A 17,627-nucleotide genomic window follows, 5' to 3' on the forward strand; every position below is an offset into this window, starting at 1 on the left:
GACCAGATAACCACTGGAGAGATTAAATTATGCTCCCCACACTCCGTCACTGGTCACTAACCCTCCCCCCACCCCCCTAAAGATGTACATAAAACAGTGCAAACTGTACCTGTCTCTGGAACAACAGCACCTAGTATGGGAAAGCCTATTAGAGCAGCACACAGGTGTCTTAAGTAGCCTGGTGGTTGGGCTATTGAACCATAGAGAGGAAGACCCAGGTCCATAAGCCACTCTACCCACTACATTTATGGTGGAAAGTGTGAGCCCACTAAAACCCACCCAAAACCTACTGTACTGCCGTATAAATGACATCTGGAGCCATAAGGACTATTAGGGTAGTAGACAGGTGGGTAGAGTAGGTTTTGTGGGAGTTTTGGAGGGCTCACCATACCTTAAAATGGGGTTCTGGTGAAGTAAGTACCTGGCACTCTTCATGTGATGTTCACAGTACTGCCCCCTAAGATGCCTTACTGCCCTGGTGGGATGTCTGTACGGCCAGTCCATTAAGATGATGGTCCCTCCCGCATCCAAATGGGCTTGATTTGGACGTTTTGAACATGGACACTTTTGTATATGAAAATGGCTCAAAAAGTTAGACATCCTTAGGGTCAAGATGTCCAAATAGGTCATTAAAAAAAAAAAATTTTGGATGTCTAGCAGTTTCGAAAAGGGCTGCTTCCCCCACCCCGACTTTTGGATGTCTTGTAGAACAGTGGTTCCAACCCTGTCCTGGAGGACCACCAGGCCAATCGGGTTTTCAGGCTAGCCCTAATGAATATGCATGGAGCAGATTTGCATGCTAGTCACTTCCATTATATGCAAAACTCTCTCATGCATATTCATTAGGGCTAGCCTGAAAACCCGATTGGCCTGGTGGTCCTCCAGGACAGGGTTGAGAACCACTGTTATAGAATACATCCAAAGTCGGACTTAGACACACTATCGAAAATGCACCTCTGCCTCTTTTTTTTGTGATGCGGTGACCAGAATTGCACATAATATTTAAGGTGTGGTCGTTTATATACTGTTAAGATTGTGACTCACAGATCTGTTTATTTCATTTGCCTTGCCAAGTATTTTCTTGTACTTATATCTCGCATGGTTTGTTGTTATTGCATTACCTATGTTTCTCTTGTTTTTACAAAATTTTCAATAAATAAACCTTGACTTAAAAAAAAGAATATTCAAGGTGCGGTCACTCCATGAAGTGATATAGTGGCATGATGCGCCAGCAGTGGCAGCATAGAATTCCTATGAGCGTTGGAGCAGTTACCACCACTGCCGGCGCTAAAACCCGCGCTGCGCATTAGTAAAAGAGAGGGAAAATGTGTAATCCCTTTTGCCAAAGTTGTTTTAGTGCTTTTGTGACATGGTAGGTATGCCAAACTATGCATTTCAGTAATCTACCTTTAACTTTTATTGTACTGAGCAGTTAATAAGTTTCGTATAAAGAAAAAAGACTTTTTTTTTTTTTTTTGAAAACACATAAGAACATAAGATTAGCCTTACTAGGTCAGACTAATGGTCCATAAAGCCCAGTAGCCCGTTTTCACGGTGGCCAATCCAGGTGACTAGTACCTGGCCAAAACCCAAGGAGTAGCAACATTCCATATTACCGATCCAGGGCAAGCAGTAGCTTCCCTCATGTCTTTCTCAATAACAGCCTATGGACTTTTCCTCCAGGAATTGTCCAAACCTTTCTTAAAACCAGCTACGCTGTCCACTTTTACCACAACCTCTGGAAACGCATTCCAGAGCTTAACAATTCTCTAAGTGAAAAAAAAATTTCCTTCTATTGGTTTTAAAAGTATTTCTCTGTAACTTCATCGAGAGTCCCCTAGTCTTTGTAATTTTTGACAGAGTGAAAAATTGTAGACTTCAATCATATCTCCCCTCAGCCGTCTCTTTTCCAAGCTGAAGAGCCCCAACCGTTTTAGTCTTTCCTCATACGAGAAGAGTTCCATCCACTTTACCATCTTGGTCGCTCTTCTTTGAACCTTTTCAAGCGCCACTATATCTTTCTTGAGATAAGGGGACCAGAATTGAACACAGTACTCCAGGTGAGGTCGCACCATGGAGCGATACAGGGGCATTATGACATTCTTAGTCTTGTCATGAGAATGAATGAGCAAAGTCTTGAATGTGAGAGCTTCTGAAATCCTAGCTTCCAGTGTGTTCTATAGGCTAGGGGATATTGTTTGCAGGAAAGAAAGAATCATTCAGAGGGAAAGCAGATAGGGCTGTCTTTTAGTATCAGTGCTATAGGGTTACTCTGGTTGAAAGTCATGAATAGATAATCATATGCATCATGTATTCTAGTGAAAGGCTGAGTATATGTTCTGGCCTCTGCAGCAAAGACAGTCATTTCATTCTACTACTACTACTACTGTTTATTATTTCTATAATGCTACCAGATGCGCACAGCGCTGTACATTAAACATGCAAGAGATGCTCTCTTAGGCTTCCGCGGCTGGCGTCATGATTGTAGCAGGTTTCCGGGTCTCGCCGCATCTGTGTAGAAAGAGACGACGTTTCAGCCATCGTGCTGTGGCTTTCTTCAGGGTATGCTGGGCAAGTGCAAAGTAGTGCAGACCTTCCCAGCATACCCGGAAGAAATCCACAGCATGATGGCTGAAACGTCGTCTCTTTCTACACAGACACGGCAAGACCCAGAAACCTGCTACAATCATGCAAGATATGGTCCCTGATTGAAAGAGCTTACAATCTAGATTATGACAGACGCACAGGACTCAGGGTGGATCAATATATGGTGCTCATGAAGGGACATACAAGGGATGATGAGGTAGGGGTTACAGAGGGAATAACAAATGTATGCGTTCAGAATAGCTGTACATGGTTTTTTTCAGCATGTTATAGCTTAATTCATCTCAAATCTTTCTGACCTGCACTGGACAAATATCAAGAAAACCCCCAAATAATTATTGTTATAAAAGCAGGTATTTGGAAAATGTTCTGTCAACTAACTTCCATGAGATAATAAATTGCCAGGACTCATCAGATATTAAAACACATTGCACTGGTATATTTTACTGCTACTTTTATAAAGCTGACTCATTCATTCCTTTATATCACTACCACACAAACTAATGTACACACATATTAACTCCTACATTACACTAGAGGTCTGCACAGGAACGGGGATTGTGGGAATCCCGCGGCTCCCGCGGGAATCCCCCCTAACCCACGGGACTCCCACGGGGACCCCCCTCTGGCCCACGGGACTCCCACGGGGACCCCCTTCTAGCCAACGGGACTCCCACGGGGATGGAAGGCTTTGGAAGCAGGGTTCATCCATATAATATAATGGACACTTCAGCCTTAGTAAAAGAGGGGGTTTATAAGTTAATTACTTGAACAGAAAACAAAAAAAGGGTTCCACCAAAGAGATTCCACAAGGAAAACAGCAGCGCAAATACAAAAGAAACTGTGGAATTGATGATCCTGTCAGAAGTAATTGCTGCTTTTTATGGGGCGGGGATGGAGGTAATTCGTGCGGGGATGGGTGGGGATGGAGAGGATCCTGACGGGGATGGGTGGGGACAGAGAGGATCCTAACGGGGATGGGTGGGGACAGAGAGGATCCTGACGGGGACGGGTGGGGACAGAGAGGATCCTGGCGGGGACGGGTGGGGATGGAGAGGATCCTGACGGGGATGGGTGGGGACAGAGAGGATTCTGACGGGGATGGGTGGGGACAGAGAGGATCCTGACGGGGACGGGTGGGGACAGAGAGGATCCTGGCGGGGACGGGTGGGGATGGAGAGGATCCTGACGGGGTTGGGTGGGGACAGAGAGGATCCTAACGGGGATGGGTGGGGACAGAGAGGATCCTGACGGGGACGGGTGGGGACAGAGAGGATCCTGGCGGGGACGGGTGGGGATGGAGAGGATCCTGGCGGGGACGGGTGGGGACAGAGAGGATCCTGACGGGGACGGGTGGGGACAGAGAGGATCCTGGCGGGGACGGGTGGGGATGGAGAGGATCCTGGCGGGGACGGGCGGGGATGGGTGGGATTTCTGTCCCCGTGCAACTCTCTACATTCCACCAGACACACAACACCTGCTGAATGTTTGAGGTGATCATGTTTCTTGGGATTCTTTCTGTGAACTGACTGATCTTTTTCACTCCCTCCCATCCGTAGCAAGAGAGAGCGTTCACAGTGGTTTTCTGATGTTCTTTGATAACTAAGAAAACAGTCTCAATTTTTCCTGGTGAATTTGGCGGTGTGCAGCAGACGAAGCCTTACTTGAAAGGGAAGGAGACTTGGGACTTGTATACTGCATTTATTTATTCAATTTTCTATACCGTTCTCCCAAGGGAGCTCTGAACGGTTTCCATGAATTTATTCAGGTACTCAAGCATTTTCCCCTGTCTGTCCCACAATCTATCTAATGTACCTGGGGCAATGGGGGGGGATTAAGGGCTCCTTTTATCAAGCTGCGCTAGTGGGGTTAACGCCCGCGACGTTTCATCACGCGCTAACTCCTGCGCTGGCCAAAAAACTACCGCCTGCTCAAGAGGAGGCAGTAGCGGTTAGTGCGGCCGGTGGTTTAACGCGCGCTATTACAAGTGTTACACCGCTAGCACGGCTTGATAAAAGGAGCCCTAAGTGACTTGCCCAGGGTCACAAGGAGCAGCGTGGGTTTGAACTCACAATCTCTGGCTTCTACAAACACCTGCATTTTGGTGAATGAAAGATAAAATGATCATACAGTATCTGGCAGAACTGCATACAGTTTCAAATAAGGTACAACGTGACAATCTTAGCTTGCCGAGTTCAAAAATAAAGGAAAATGAAACTTGACACATCCTTTTGCAGTGATCAGTGGGGGTCCACTGGAAGGTCCCTATAGACTTAAGCAGTTTCATTTCCACTGGGGCACGAAGACGAATCAGGGATCAGAGCACACGGTCAATGGAAAGTCATTCCCTTGCGAGGTAAGAACATTTATTTCCCCACATAATCCCACTATTGATTTATTTTCAGTTTTGATACGTAATCGCTATAAAGCAGCCTGTAAGTTCTCAACACTGTTGACAAAACCCTTCTACCTACCACGTATAACCCTTGTAAAGGAATCATCTAAAGCAGTGGTTCTTAAACCTGTCTTGGGGTACCTCCAACCAGTTGGGTCTTCAAGATATCCCTTATGAATATGCATGAGGCAGGTTTGCATGCCCGCCACCTCTATTATATGTAAATCTGCGTCATGCATATTCATTAGGGATATCTTGAAAACTCGATTGGCTGGGGGTCCCCCCAAGACAGGTTTAAGAACCACTGATCAAAAGGGCCTGGGATAGGCACGTGGGATCTCTCGGAGAGAGAAGGAGATAATGGTTACTGCGGATGGGCAGACTAGATGGGCCATTTGGCCTTTATCTGCCATCATGTTTCTATGACCTAAAGGATATTTCACCCTGCTCCTGGTGAGGAAATATTTCATAGAAAAGCTTGGCCATGCTGACAGAATTATGGAACTCAGGGGATAATTCTCTATATATTGCCACAAATTAAGCGCAGGGATGTTGTGAACTAGGTCAAATACTATATCAGCAATTATGCACATAATTGCCATTATTTATTGATATACCACTTATAGCCAAAATGGTTTACATTCAAGTATTTAAACATTTTTTCCCATCTGTCATGGTGGGCTCACACTCTATCTAATGTACCTGGGGCAACGGGGATTAAGTGATTTGCCCAGGGGTCACAAGGAACAGTATGGGATTTAAACCCACAACCTCAGGGTGAGGGTGTAGTTTTAACCACTGTGCCACACACTCCCATTATAGAATGTTAGTGTAAAGTTGGCATTTATGCACTGACATTTAGACATGGCAGCTTACACCAAATGAATGCTGATATAAATGCAACTAAATGTGCAGCCAAAAACAGATCTCCCCTGCCCCAGAAGTAGAAAGGGTGGGTGGGAGAGACAGCTCAAATAACACTATCTAACAATAATAATAACAGTGATTAAGGGAAGCCCTCAGTAACACAGCTTGCTATGGGGAAACACCCCAAGAGCACCAGCTGTCACGAGTATAACCCACTCACAGGTAATAACTGTGAAACATCCCCAGGCTAACACTATGTGCAATAAATATGTGAACCAGTGCACAAACCAGTATGCTAAAGGTGAATGACTAAATAATATAAATGTGTAAATTTATAAGTTGAAAAGGCTGTTTCTACCCCCCATCCGGGGAGCCAGAGCTACCAAAATCAGCCAAGCAGGCATAAATATACTCTAGGTCAGTTGTTGGAAGTATTTAGCTTCTCCAGTGAACAAGAAAAATAGCCAGCCATGATGAAGCTCGTCCAACGGGACTCCGTTTCAAGGGCAAAACCCCCCTTCCTCAGGAACCAGCCAGGCTATCTCAATAAAGTCTTGAACACTAGCAGCGCCATTTTCAACTTTGTGATATCATCTGAGGCTAGTGTTCAAGACTTTATTGAGATAGCCTGGCTGGTTGCCCTCGAAACGGAGTCCAGTTGGACGAGCTTCATCATGGCTGGCTATTTTTCTTGTTCACTGGAGAAGCTAAGTACTTCCAACAACTGACCTAGTGTATATTTATGCCTGCTTGGCTGATTTTGGTGGCTCCGGCTCCCCGGATGGGGGGTAGAAACAGCCTTTTCAACTTATAAATTTACACATTTATATTATTTAGTCGTTCACCTTTAGCACACTGGTTTGTGCACTGATTCACATATTTATTGCACATAGGGTTAGGCTGGGGATGTTTCATAGTTATTACCTGTGAGTGGGTTATACTCGTGACAGCTGGTGCTCTTGGGGTGTTTCCCCATAGCAAGCTGTGTTACTGAGGGCTTCCCTTAATCACTATTATTATTATTATTGTTTTTAGATAGAGTTGTTTGAGATGTCTCTTCCCCCCACCTTTTCTACTTCTGGGGCAGGGGAGATCTGTTTTTGTTTGCAACGTTTTTTCTCCCTCTGTTGCGGGTTCTTTTTGAATCGTTACTAAATGTGCAGCTGCATACTTAACTATTGGTATTCTATAAACTTACTCCCATATTCTATAAAGTCTGCCTAAAGTTAGGTGCTTACATCGGCATGCCTAGCCAATGTAGGCGACTAACTTAATTAATAGGCTTAATCTGTGCTAATAATTGGCATGCAACTCATAATTTATGTTAATTGAAGTTAATTAAATGTTAGGTGCTCAACTTGGTATAGGTGCGATTCTATAAAAGGTAGGTGCCATGTCCAAGGCATCGATCTAAAAGTAGGTGTGGTTAGGGGGCGGATCTTGTGCATGTTTTTGAGTTATGTGCTCAATTATAGAATATGTAACTATTGGCACTTATCTAATAATCTTTGTAAATGAAGAACACTCCGATATACAATGTACTCAAATGTAAGAATTTATCTCACATTCTTGCCGTGCTTCATTCAAAACTTCTTACTGCCTCACTTCAAGCTTATCTTCCTGGTCCTCAGCGGGCCACCAAGCACTCAAACTACTCTCATTGTGCTGGGCTTTATGCTCCCCCTCGTCATCGGATCCAGTGTAATGAATATTTCAAACTAAGTTTAAATATTAGCCTTAAGTATATAAATATGTACTAAAAGTACTTAGCTGTGAAAAAAAGACACTTTTCAGCGGGGGTAGAGTCACCAACATGTTTCGCCTGTGTAATTCAAAGGGCTTTCTCAAGGCTACCACTCCCTATTTACGCCATTCAAACCGACCAATGTTGGTGACTCTACCCCCGCTGAAAAGCGTCTTTTTTCACAGCTAAGTACTTTTAGTACATATTTATATACTTAAGGCTAATATTTAAACTTAGATTTGAAATATTCATTACACTGGATCCAATGACGAGGGGGAGCATAAAGCCCAGCACAATGAGAGTAGTTTGAGTGCTTGGTGGCCCGCTGAGGACCAGGAAGATAAGCTTGAAGTGAGGCAGTATGAAGTTTTGAAGGAAGCATGGCAAGAATGTGAGATAAATTCTTACATTTGAGTATATTGTCAATTATAGAATATGGTCATACGTGTGCCTAACTTGGACGCAGGCATTTAGGCCAAGAAAACCTAACTTTTATAGAATCACACTTGGCACCGTACTAGTTGGCACTGATTTTTTAGGCAATATATATAGAATCGGGGCTTTAACAGCTAAGCTCTGAACATGATTCTGACCCACCCATGCCTCCCTCCCTCTCATCCACAGCATCCTTGCAGTTGTTCACTATAGAATTTATGTACTAAGGTTATAGAATACCAGCTAAGGGAAAGATACTCAAACGTCGGTGGTTAAATCCGATGGGCCACTGTCGTGGCTGTTACTGTAATGATTTCAAAAAGGCGAGCCATTCTTAAAAAACTGCACATGCAAATGAGGTCTGTGGAGAGTCATGGAGGGTCACTAAATTTGTGTGTGCTGATCACTAGTGATAGCGATTGGCACATGTGCAGAATAAACCCACAAATTAAAAAAAAAGATCCCCAAATCGAAGATCGGCAGGAAGGATGCCCACTCCCTCCTTCCACCAACGTCAAGCAGCCCCTACCCAGCAGCGGGTACACTGGGGAAGGGAAGGCCCGCCATTTTCATGAGGCGGACCACAACAATTAACAGAATGGAAGCTAACTGCTTCCAAAATATTACAAGGCCAATATTAAACAAAAAAAATAAATAAATACTGAACTCCTAACTTGGGTGCCTAAATTTGTTTTGTGTTCTTAGTCAAACTCAGAGGCCTAAGTTTTCAGCTGAAAAGTTACCCAGATTGAGGTTCCTCAATCTAGGCCTATCATTCATGTTCCTAGATTTTGGAGCCTAATTTATAAGCTGAGTGCTGAAATGAATGCTAATATGTTTGCTCTTCTTAAATCTACTTCTGTGGTCATCCACATTTTGGCCCCTAAATTTGAAAGCCCAGTGAAGTTGTGAGCATAAGTTTAGGCATGCAGTCCTAGTAAGTTTTCAGAGGCCAACATAGAAGCTTACCTTTCAGACTTTAAAGCCATAACTCTTTTAATATGGGGCTCTATCTGCCTAAATCCAGATATGTCATCTATTTTAATTCTGATTTCCCTGTGCAGCTCCATTTAGTACACTGGAATGCTAAAAAGTACTCCTCATTTGGAGAAGCTGCAGAAGCACCAGATGGCTTGGCAGTAATTGGGATTTTTTTGGATGTAAGTATATAATTTATATGCTTCCTTTTCTAAAAATTGAACTACAAATATCTATTAGACATAGAATCAGAAAATATAATTTAAATTTCTATAAAATTTCAACATGTATGACATAAAGAGAAGGATGAATGATGAATAGAAGTGGGTCAGTGTATATGCCACTGCGCCAGTAGATTAGTAGAAATGAGAAGATACAGGGAGCTGTGATCACAGGGTAGCATAAGTCCAGAACCACTAAGTTACGCAGTTCCAGGAGGGAGACCTTTTGGTTAGTCTTGGTTTGAACTTTCATCCCAAAGCAGTGTGGTATTTGTAGTCTCTGATTAAACCCTTTGAAATTAGTGCTGTGGCACAGTGGTTAGAGTTATAGCCTCAGCACCCTAAGGTTGTGGGTTCAAATCCCATACTGATCCTGTGACTCTGGGCAAGTCACTTAATCCTCCACTGCCCCAGGTACATTAGACAGCTTGTGAGCCCACTGGGACAGATAGGGAAAATGCTTGAACCACTTTGAGTGTGGTTGTAAAACTACAAAAAGGCGATATACAAGTCCTCAGTGGCGTACCTAGGGTATGTGGCACCCGGGGCCCATCATTTTTTGACACCCCCCCCCCCCCCCCTCATGTAAAATTTTTTTTTTTTTTTTTTTTTTTGCAATAACCATGAAATGGAATAAATGGTCAGAATAGAAACAGGCAGTGAAAATTTTCTTTTTTTTTTTTTTTTTTTTCCAAAGTATTTTTATTGAGAATGGCAAAAGGTCCAGACAAGCAACCATGGTCTGTACAGAAACTTATACATTATCAAAAAGAACACAGAATGAGAGTAACAGCAACAACAAGCATGAACAAGCCTCTCCCAAGAGAAAATTGCCAATGAGAGGCATAGCAATACACAACAAAAGGCCAAAACTTGGGGCAAGCAAACAAATCCCACCCCAGAACCCACAAGAATAATAAGCCGGACTAGACCCTCAGCCATATTTTATAATGAAAAAAAACCCCCACAAGCAACAACACCCAGACCGCTCACCAGACACACCAATCCGCACAACAAGCACCCAAGAAACACCCAGCCACCACCCAGACAAAACTACCAGACACACCTACCCCACCAAGCCCAGACCCAACCCCCCCTCCCCAGAGAGTGCAAGCGCAAAGTGGACCGTGAAAAGGGCAGCTGCAGAAGTGGAAAGCCCCAGATAAGTAGGTTAGCTAAAGAAAGCCCACAGATAGAAGAAATCAGGATAACAGAAGTTCCAACAAATGCTCCCACAGAAAATTTTCTTTTATTGAACCTCATTTATGTAACCATTATTCCAAACATAACATAACATAAATTATGTCTGAATTGTCATGACATCAGAAGTACATATGGAGTAGTTGCAGGTGATGCTTGGGACAGTTCTGATTATGTTAGTTTGGTTTTATGTGTTTTTTTAATAGAAGGGTTTTTATTTCTTTTTTTAAGGTTTTGTAGTTTGTGGTCGAGGTCAATAGGTTGTAGAGTTGGGGGTCAAGTGTTGCAGCTCGAATGGCTAGGAGGTTGTCGAACAGTTTTTTTCTTTTGACGTTTTTGGTTGGAGGGTGTGTGAATGGTGCGTGAGTTCTCCTATGTCTGTTTGAAGTGGATTGAATTATTTAGCTGAAGAAATTAGTTACCCCCCCCCATTCCACACACATTAATTCTCTTCCATTTTTGTTCCCATTATAAAAAAACACTGATAAGTTCCCAGGAAAAAAATACATTAAAATAAGAAGTGAAAACAAAGGCCCCTACAGATGAGAACATAACATAAGAATAGCCTAACTGGGTCACACCAATGGTCCATCATGCCCAGTAGCCCATTCTCATGGTAGCCAATAGTGCTGCCCGATTCAGAGAAAAATATTTCATTCGATCCGATTCACCCTGTTGAATCGATTTTTCGATTAGATTCACTGTTAATGACACCGCTTTTTAAGTTTAAACAAAGTATAACAATAAATTTCACAACAACAATAAATTTCACAAAGTACTTAAAAAAAAAAAAATCACATTTTTCCATTAAAGCAGTTCTGGAGACATTTGCTTGAACAGTCTTTTTTCCCAGTCCATAAGCAAGCAATATGAAAAAGATTTCCTTAATTATCTACTCAAACATTTTTGCTATTTACTTTCATTGTACCTATACTATTATTCAGTAGAAAAAATGGACTTAACTGTGCAGGAAATGAATCTCCTCATACACCCACCATATAGTGCAAAAATGTGCAAAGGTCTGTTTTTTTCTTTCGATCACTACATAGCCTAATGCCACACAAGCAGCGCTGTTACAAACATATTCTGAAGGTCAATGCTAAGGTTGACAAAGTTTCCTTCCTTGGACCAGAAGGAGATACTGACAAACCACTGGAAGAGATTCTAAAACAACTACCCAGAAATAACACCCAAAGACCCACTCAGTGTGTGAACCAGTTGAGTGGAGTGGACTAACTGGGGGTGGAAATGGGCCCAGAGTTTGCTCAGCAGAATTTCCCAGACTACCTCTTCCTCTCAACACACTGACATGCTACCACCACCACCAACACTAGGAACACCTCACCGAGTATGCCAGCAATGCTTATAAACTTTATAAAACACATTATTATATTTTCTTATAAAGCATATATTTTAACTGAACTCAGCCTTGCCATTCACAAAAATAGAAAAGTTCCCATTTCAAGCTGTCTCATGTACACTTTTCAAATCTAACATATTGTAATCACAAAACAGAAAATAAAATTATTTTTTCTACCTTTTGTTCTCTGATCAATATTCAAATCTTGTTGGTCCCAGGCTCTTGTTGTCTTGCTTGCCAGGGTCTCCTTTCTCCGTGCTAACCATCCGTCTGCCATCTCTGTTCTCACCTTCCGTTTCCCTTCCCTCTCCCGGAGATCTGGCATCTTTCCTTTTTTTTGTCTCCATCCACAGATTCACCTTTTCTCAACTCCCCACCACCCCAGGATCCACCATCTCTCCCTTTCTGTTCCCAACTATCCTCCTATCCAGTATCTCTATCCCCCCTCCACACCATCCCCTGTTTCCAAGTTCTCTCCCTTTCTGTTCCTTCCCTCCCTAAATCCCATTATGCACCATCTCTCTCCCACTCCTCTGTTTTTAGACCCATTATTTCTAACCCCCAAAGTCTGGCATATGCATGTATCTTTGAACCCCCCCTTCCCTCTCTCCCTCTGTGTACTTTTACACCAGGACCCCCCTCCCCCGAAGGTCTGTCCCCCCTCCGAAGGGCTACACCCCACCCCTGAAGACCTGCACCCCCCGAAGGACTTTACCTCCCACCCGAAGGTCTGTCCCCCTCTGAAGGCCTAAACCCCACCCCTGAAGGACTGCACCCCCCCCCCGAAGGCCTGCCCCCCCCTGAAGGTCTGCACCCCCCCGAAGGCCTGTCCCCCCCTTGAAGGCCTGCACCCCCCCTTGAAGGCCTGTCCCCCCCCTTGTAGGCCTGTCCCCCCCCCTTGTAGGCCTGTCCCCCCCCCCTTGTAGGCCTGTCCCCCCCTTGAAGGCCTGCCTGCCTTTCCCCCCTTGAAGGTCTGCACCCCCCCGAAGGCCTGTCCCCCCCTTGAAGGCCTGTCCCACCCCCTTGTAGGCCTGTCCCCCCTTTAAGGCCTGCCTGCCTGCCTTTCCCCCCCTTGAAGGCCTGTCTCCCCCTTGAAGGCCTGCACCCCCCTTGAAGGCCTGCACCCCCCCTTGAAGGCCTGCACCCCCCCTTGAAGGCCTGTCCCCCCCCTTGTAGGCCTGTCCCCCCCCTTGTAGGCCTGTCCCCCCCCTTGTAGGCCTGTCCCCCCCTTGAAGGCCTGCCTGCCTTTCCCCCCTTGAAGGCCTGCACCCCCTTGAAGGTCTGCACCCCCCCAAAGGCCTACACCCCCCCCCCCGAAGGTCTGCACCACCCTGAAGGCCTGCCTGCCCCCCTTGAAGGCCTGCACCCCTTGAATGTCTGCACCCCCCCCCCCCCGAAGGCCTGTCCCCCCTTGAAGGCCTGCCTGCCTGCCTGTCACCCCCTCCCCCTTGAAAGCCTGCTTGCCTGCCCGCCCGCCCCACCCTGAAGGCCTGATGCCCCGACCCACCCCGAAGGACCGCTTTTCCCCCTGGCCTCCCCGCACCACCTATGAACAGCCGCAGCAGGATCGCGAAGTCAGCGTCGGGTACCAGCCCTAAGGGGGTGTTCCCGGCCTTGCCGTTCAGTCCCCCGCCACCCCCGAAGGACCCGCTCGCCCCCCTGGCCTCCCCGCACCACCTATGAACAGCCGCAGCAGGATCGCGAAGTCAGCGTCAGCGATCCCTGCTGCTTCCTGCGCCACGGTCCCGCCCCTCCTCTGACGTCAGAGGAGGGGCGGGATCGCGTCGTAGGAAGCAGCGCAGGGATGCTGACGCTGACTTCGCGATCCTGCTGCGGCTGTTCATAGGTGGTGCGGGGAGGCCAGGGGGGCGAGCGGTCCTTCGGGGGTGGCGGGGGACTGAACGGCAAGGCCGGGAACACCCCCTTAGGGCTGGTACCCGGGGCGGCCCGCCCCCCCCGCCCCCCCCCTAGGTACGCCACTGCAAGTCCTAATACACTGTGATTATGTCAGAAATCTGGGACTGGCCTAAAATCTCCCTCCTGGGACTAGGTAACTTGGCAGATCTGTATATCATATATATGGTCACCGTACATAAAGAAGGACACAGTACTACTCGAAAGGGTCCAGAGAAGAACAACTAAAATGGTTAAGGGGCTGGAGGAGTCGCCGTACAGTGAGAGGTTAGAGAAACTGGGCCTCTTCTCCCTTGAAAAGTGGAGACTGAGAGGGGACATGATAGAAACATTCAAAATAATGAAGGGAATAGGCTTAGTAGAGAAAGAGAGATTGTTAACTCTCTCCAAGGTAGGGAGAATGAGAGGGCACTCTTTAAAGTTAAAAGGGGATAGATTCCGTACAAACGTAAGGAAGTTCTTCTTCACCCAGAGAGTAGTAGAAAACTGGAACGCTCTTCCGGAGGCTGTTATAGGGGAAAACACCCTCCAGGGATTCAAGAAAAGGTTAGCTAAGTTCCTGCTGAACCAGAACATACGCAGGTAAAGCTAGTCTCAGTTTGACTGCTGGGCACGATGGACCACTGGTCTGACCCAGCAGCAGCAATTCTTATGTTCTTATGTCAGGAATATATTTTAGTTTACAATTCCATATACTTCATCACTTGCAAATAATGTGGAGATATCATGGTTTCTTTCAACATGTTCTTTAATGAACCATTATCTTGCCTGCTTCTACCTGTAACTTTTTTTCTCTCTCTCTAGCTTCAGGACGCAGCGATATCTAGTCCAGGAATAACCCTATTGTATACATACGTGCATATATTCATATATAGTAGATGACGGCAGATATCATGCTTGGAGTTTTAGTTCTGATTTGTCTAAGAATCCAATCCTGGATTAGCCCCACTGCATGCATGGAGTTGTTCTGATTTTCCCATGAAAAGTAAGGCAGTCATGCGATGGTTTAATTTAGCTGAAAAATTCATTCATCAATTGAATCAAAATTCTATATTGCAGTCCAAGCTCCAGGTTAATTATTAATAACATCACAACTCTAATAACACTCTGCAGATGTACAAGATAAGGCTAGTCCTTATCTCTGTTTCTTTTTAATATTGCTCTTGAGGTTTTACTAACTTCAGTTAGATTGAATGTCAAAATTAGAGGCATAAACACATTTCAGTATGAACCTAAACTAGCTGAACGTGTAGCTGACCTCTTAATATTTCTATCTAATCCCAGTTCCTCTATCTCACATCTCAATGCCACAGTTTTCTGGTTAAAAGATAAACTGACCCTATCAAAAAATAATGATACCAGGGTATAATATTCAAAAAGGTAAGGAAAGTAAATACAAAGTAAAGTACCCCTCCAAATCTGCGGTTTCAGTACTCGTGGATTTGGTTATTCGTGATTTTTTTTAAAGAAACGCTGCATCCTGGACCTTCCCCAGACCTTACCTGCTGGTCTAGCGGCGACGCGGGGCAGGATCGATCATCCTACGCTCCTGCCCTGTGTAGAACCATCATCAAAATGGCTGCCGTGAGTTCCCGTTGTAGTCTTGAGACTACAACGGGAACTCACGGCAGCCATTTTGATAACAGCTCTGCAAGGGGCAAGAGCGTAGGACGATCGATCCTGCCCCGCGTCACTGATAGACCACCAGGTAAGGTCTGGGGAAGGTCCGGGACATAGGAGGGAGGCAGGAGTGGGTCAGAGCCGACCCTGAAAGTTATCTATGATATTTCAATATTCGTGGGCCGGCTCTGCCCCTAACCCCCGCAAATATTGAGGGTCTGTTGTATTAAAAATTCAAAGATAGTAAATTTTAACATCTTTCTTCAGTGAAGAACGATGTTAAAGTTTACCATCTTTGAATTTCCAATACTTTGTATGGCAGATAAAGCTCACCAGAGATGGAGATATTCAGAAAGTTGTTTGGTTTACTGCCATTCCTCTCTCAAGTGATTGAATCCACCTTTATCTCGGGTCCCCTGAAGAAGTATTCGAAATGGGACCACGTCAGGACCCCCTGAATCTACTATTTGAGATAAGTCATTGCTCATAATCTCCTGAGTATGTTAATAAGTAACAACGTCTTTGCACTAATATAAAAAATATTTTTAAAATATTTCATATATCAGTCATATGCAATGATTGGAGTGCGAGCTCTGTGATGGAGCTTGTTTCCATAGAGCTCCTTACCTCTGAGCATATGTGAAGAATGAACAACATTACTGAGTTATAGTAAGAAAAGTATTTTGAATGCAATTTAATCAGGTTGTAATGTGAACATTAATTTGAAGACAAACTTAATTCACGAGAAAGACTATTTATATTTTTGCTAAAAGATAAACTGAGACAAATCTGAAATAATTCCACTAACAACAATACTTCCACCCAGCCCAATACTTAGGGCCCATTTTATAAAGCTGCGGTTGTGATGCTGCCGTGGTAAATGCACCAAAGCCTACTCAATTCCTATGGGCTTCGGCGCAATTACTGCGGCAGTATCGCTACTATGGCTTTGTAAAAGGGGCCATGAGACCTCTAAATTTAAATGGGCCTCTCTACAGCTTAAATATTTGGGACTGTGGCTCAACAAAGATCCCTGTCAAACAGCACACATTAATAGGGAAAAAGTCAATAAATTAGTTGATGAGACCTCTATAAAGTGGTCACCATAGTATTTGTTCTGGTGGGGCAGACTGGAAACGATAAAAATAGTCCTTACACTTCAGATTAATTACATTTTTATGATGCTACCAGGACTATGCACAAAATCATTTTATAAAAATTTGGATTCATAACTAACAAAATTTCTTAGGAAAAACAAAAACTCCAGAATAGCATTAAAAACTTTAAAATCATCTAAAGACAACAGAGGAGTAGGCTTTCCTGATTTTTATTCATTTCATCTAGCTAGATGCCAACCGAATTTCAGTTTTAGCATCAGATTTAGCACCAAAAATCTGGGTTTGGGTTTTGGCCAAAAAAGTCTGCGCATTTTTAGCAAAAAGTGAAACCGTAGCCCTGCCCCCCCAGCTGCAAGCATATCCTCCCGCCTCTACTGGCTGCATTCTGAAAATGGTGGCCATGACTTCCCGTGGCAGCCTCGTGAGACTGCTGTGGGAGGTCATGGCTGCTATTTTCAGGAGCAGGAGTAACTCGGGATGCTCCTGTCCTAAAGAGGCCAAAAGACCACGAGGGCTTTTAAAAGGTAGGCCTGGGGGAGGGCAGAGTTGGTGACCAGCCTGGGGAGGGAATGAGCTTTGTGTCCGGGAGGGGAGGTGGGGTTAGGGCTACAGTTTTCTGTTCAGTTCTGGTTTTTGTCCAAACTGAGTGGCAGATTTCGGCCATGGATCCAGCTTCAGACAGAACCAAAACCGCTGGTCTTAGTTAGCATCTATATCTAGCCTCCTTGTCCACTTTGGCTCTTTCTGGTTACGTTTTGATCAAAATACCTTTCCCAAACCAGTTTAGTTAGAAATAGAAAATGCAATTTATATCAACTACAGACTTAATTCTCCTTTCAATAGATAAGAAAACAATACTAGATACATTTCGCACTTTCAAATGTTGATAAATATCTAAAAATCAATCGATGACAAGCCTCTAATATCTCTATATGGCATAACCCAAAATTTTAAATAGATCAATCCAGTATATCCTGGAAATCCTGGCAAAGTGCTGGACTTTGGTCTTTAAAACATAACATAAACAATTCAACTTTTCTCACTTTGAAGAATTAAGCCATCAATTTAGGGGTCCTTTTACTAAGGCGCGCTAGTGCGTCTTAGCGTGTGCTAAATGCTAACGCATGGCAATGCGTCCATAGGATATAATGGACGCGTTAGCATTTAGCGC

At 44.6% G+C, this 17,627-nt stretch overlaps 1 protein-coding gene across 4 annotated transcripts in view; it reads left to right on the top strand.

Annotated features, from left to right (window-relative positions):
* Positions 1-17,627, top strand: part of CA7 (carbonic anhydrase 7) — a 52,099-nt gene that overhangs the window by 19,530 nt on the left and 14,942 nt on the right. For 3 of the 4 annotated variants that reach the window (XM_033942643.1, XM_033942646.1, XM_033942644.1), the window contains exons 3-4: positions 4,842-4,960; positions 9,110-9,205. In XM_033942643.1, the coding sequence (XP_033798534.1) occupies positions 4,842-4,960; positions 9,110-9,205 (215 nt within the window). The remainder of the gene's footprint in view (positions 1-4,841; positions 4,961-9,109; positions 9,206-17,627) is intronic. The other variant, XM_033942645.1, reaches the window with a different exon arrangement.

The sequence above is a fragment of the Geotrypetes seraphini genome, chromosome 4 (assembly GCF_902459505.1).
Source record: "Geotrypetes seraphini chromosome 4, aGeoSer1.1, whole genome shotgun sequence".
Classification (NCBI taxonomy): Eukaryota; Metazoa; Chordata; class Amphibia; order Gymnophiona; family Dermophiidae; genus Geotrypetes; species Geotrypetes seraphini.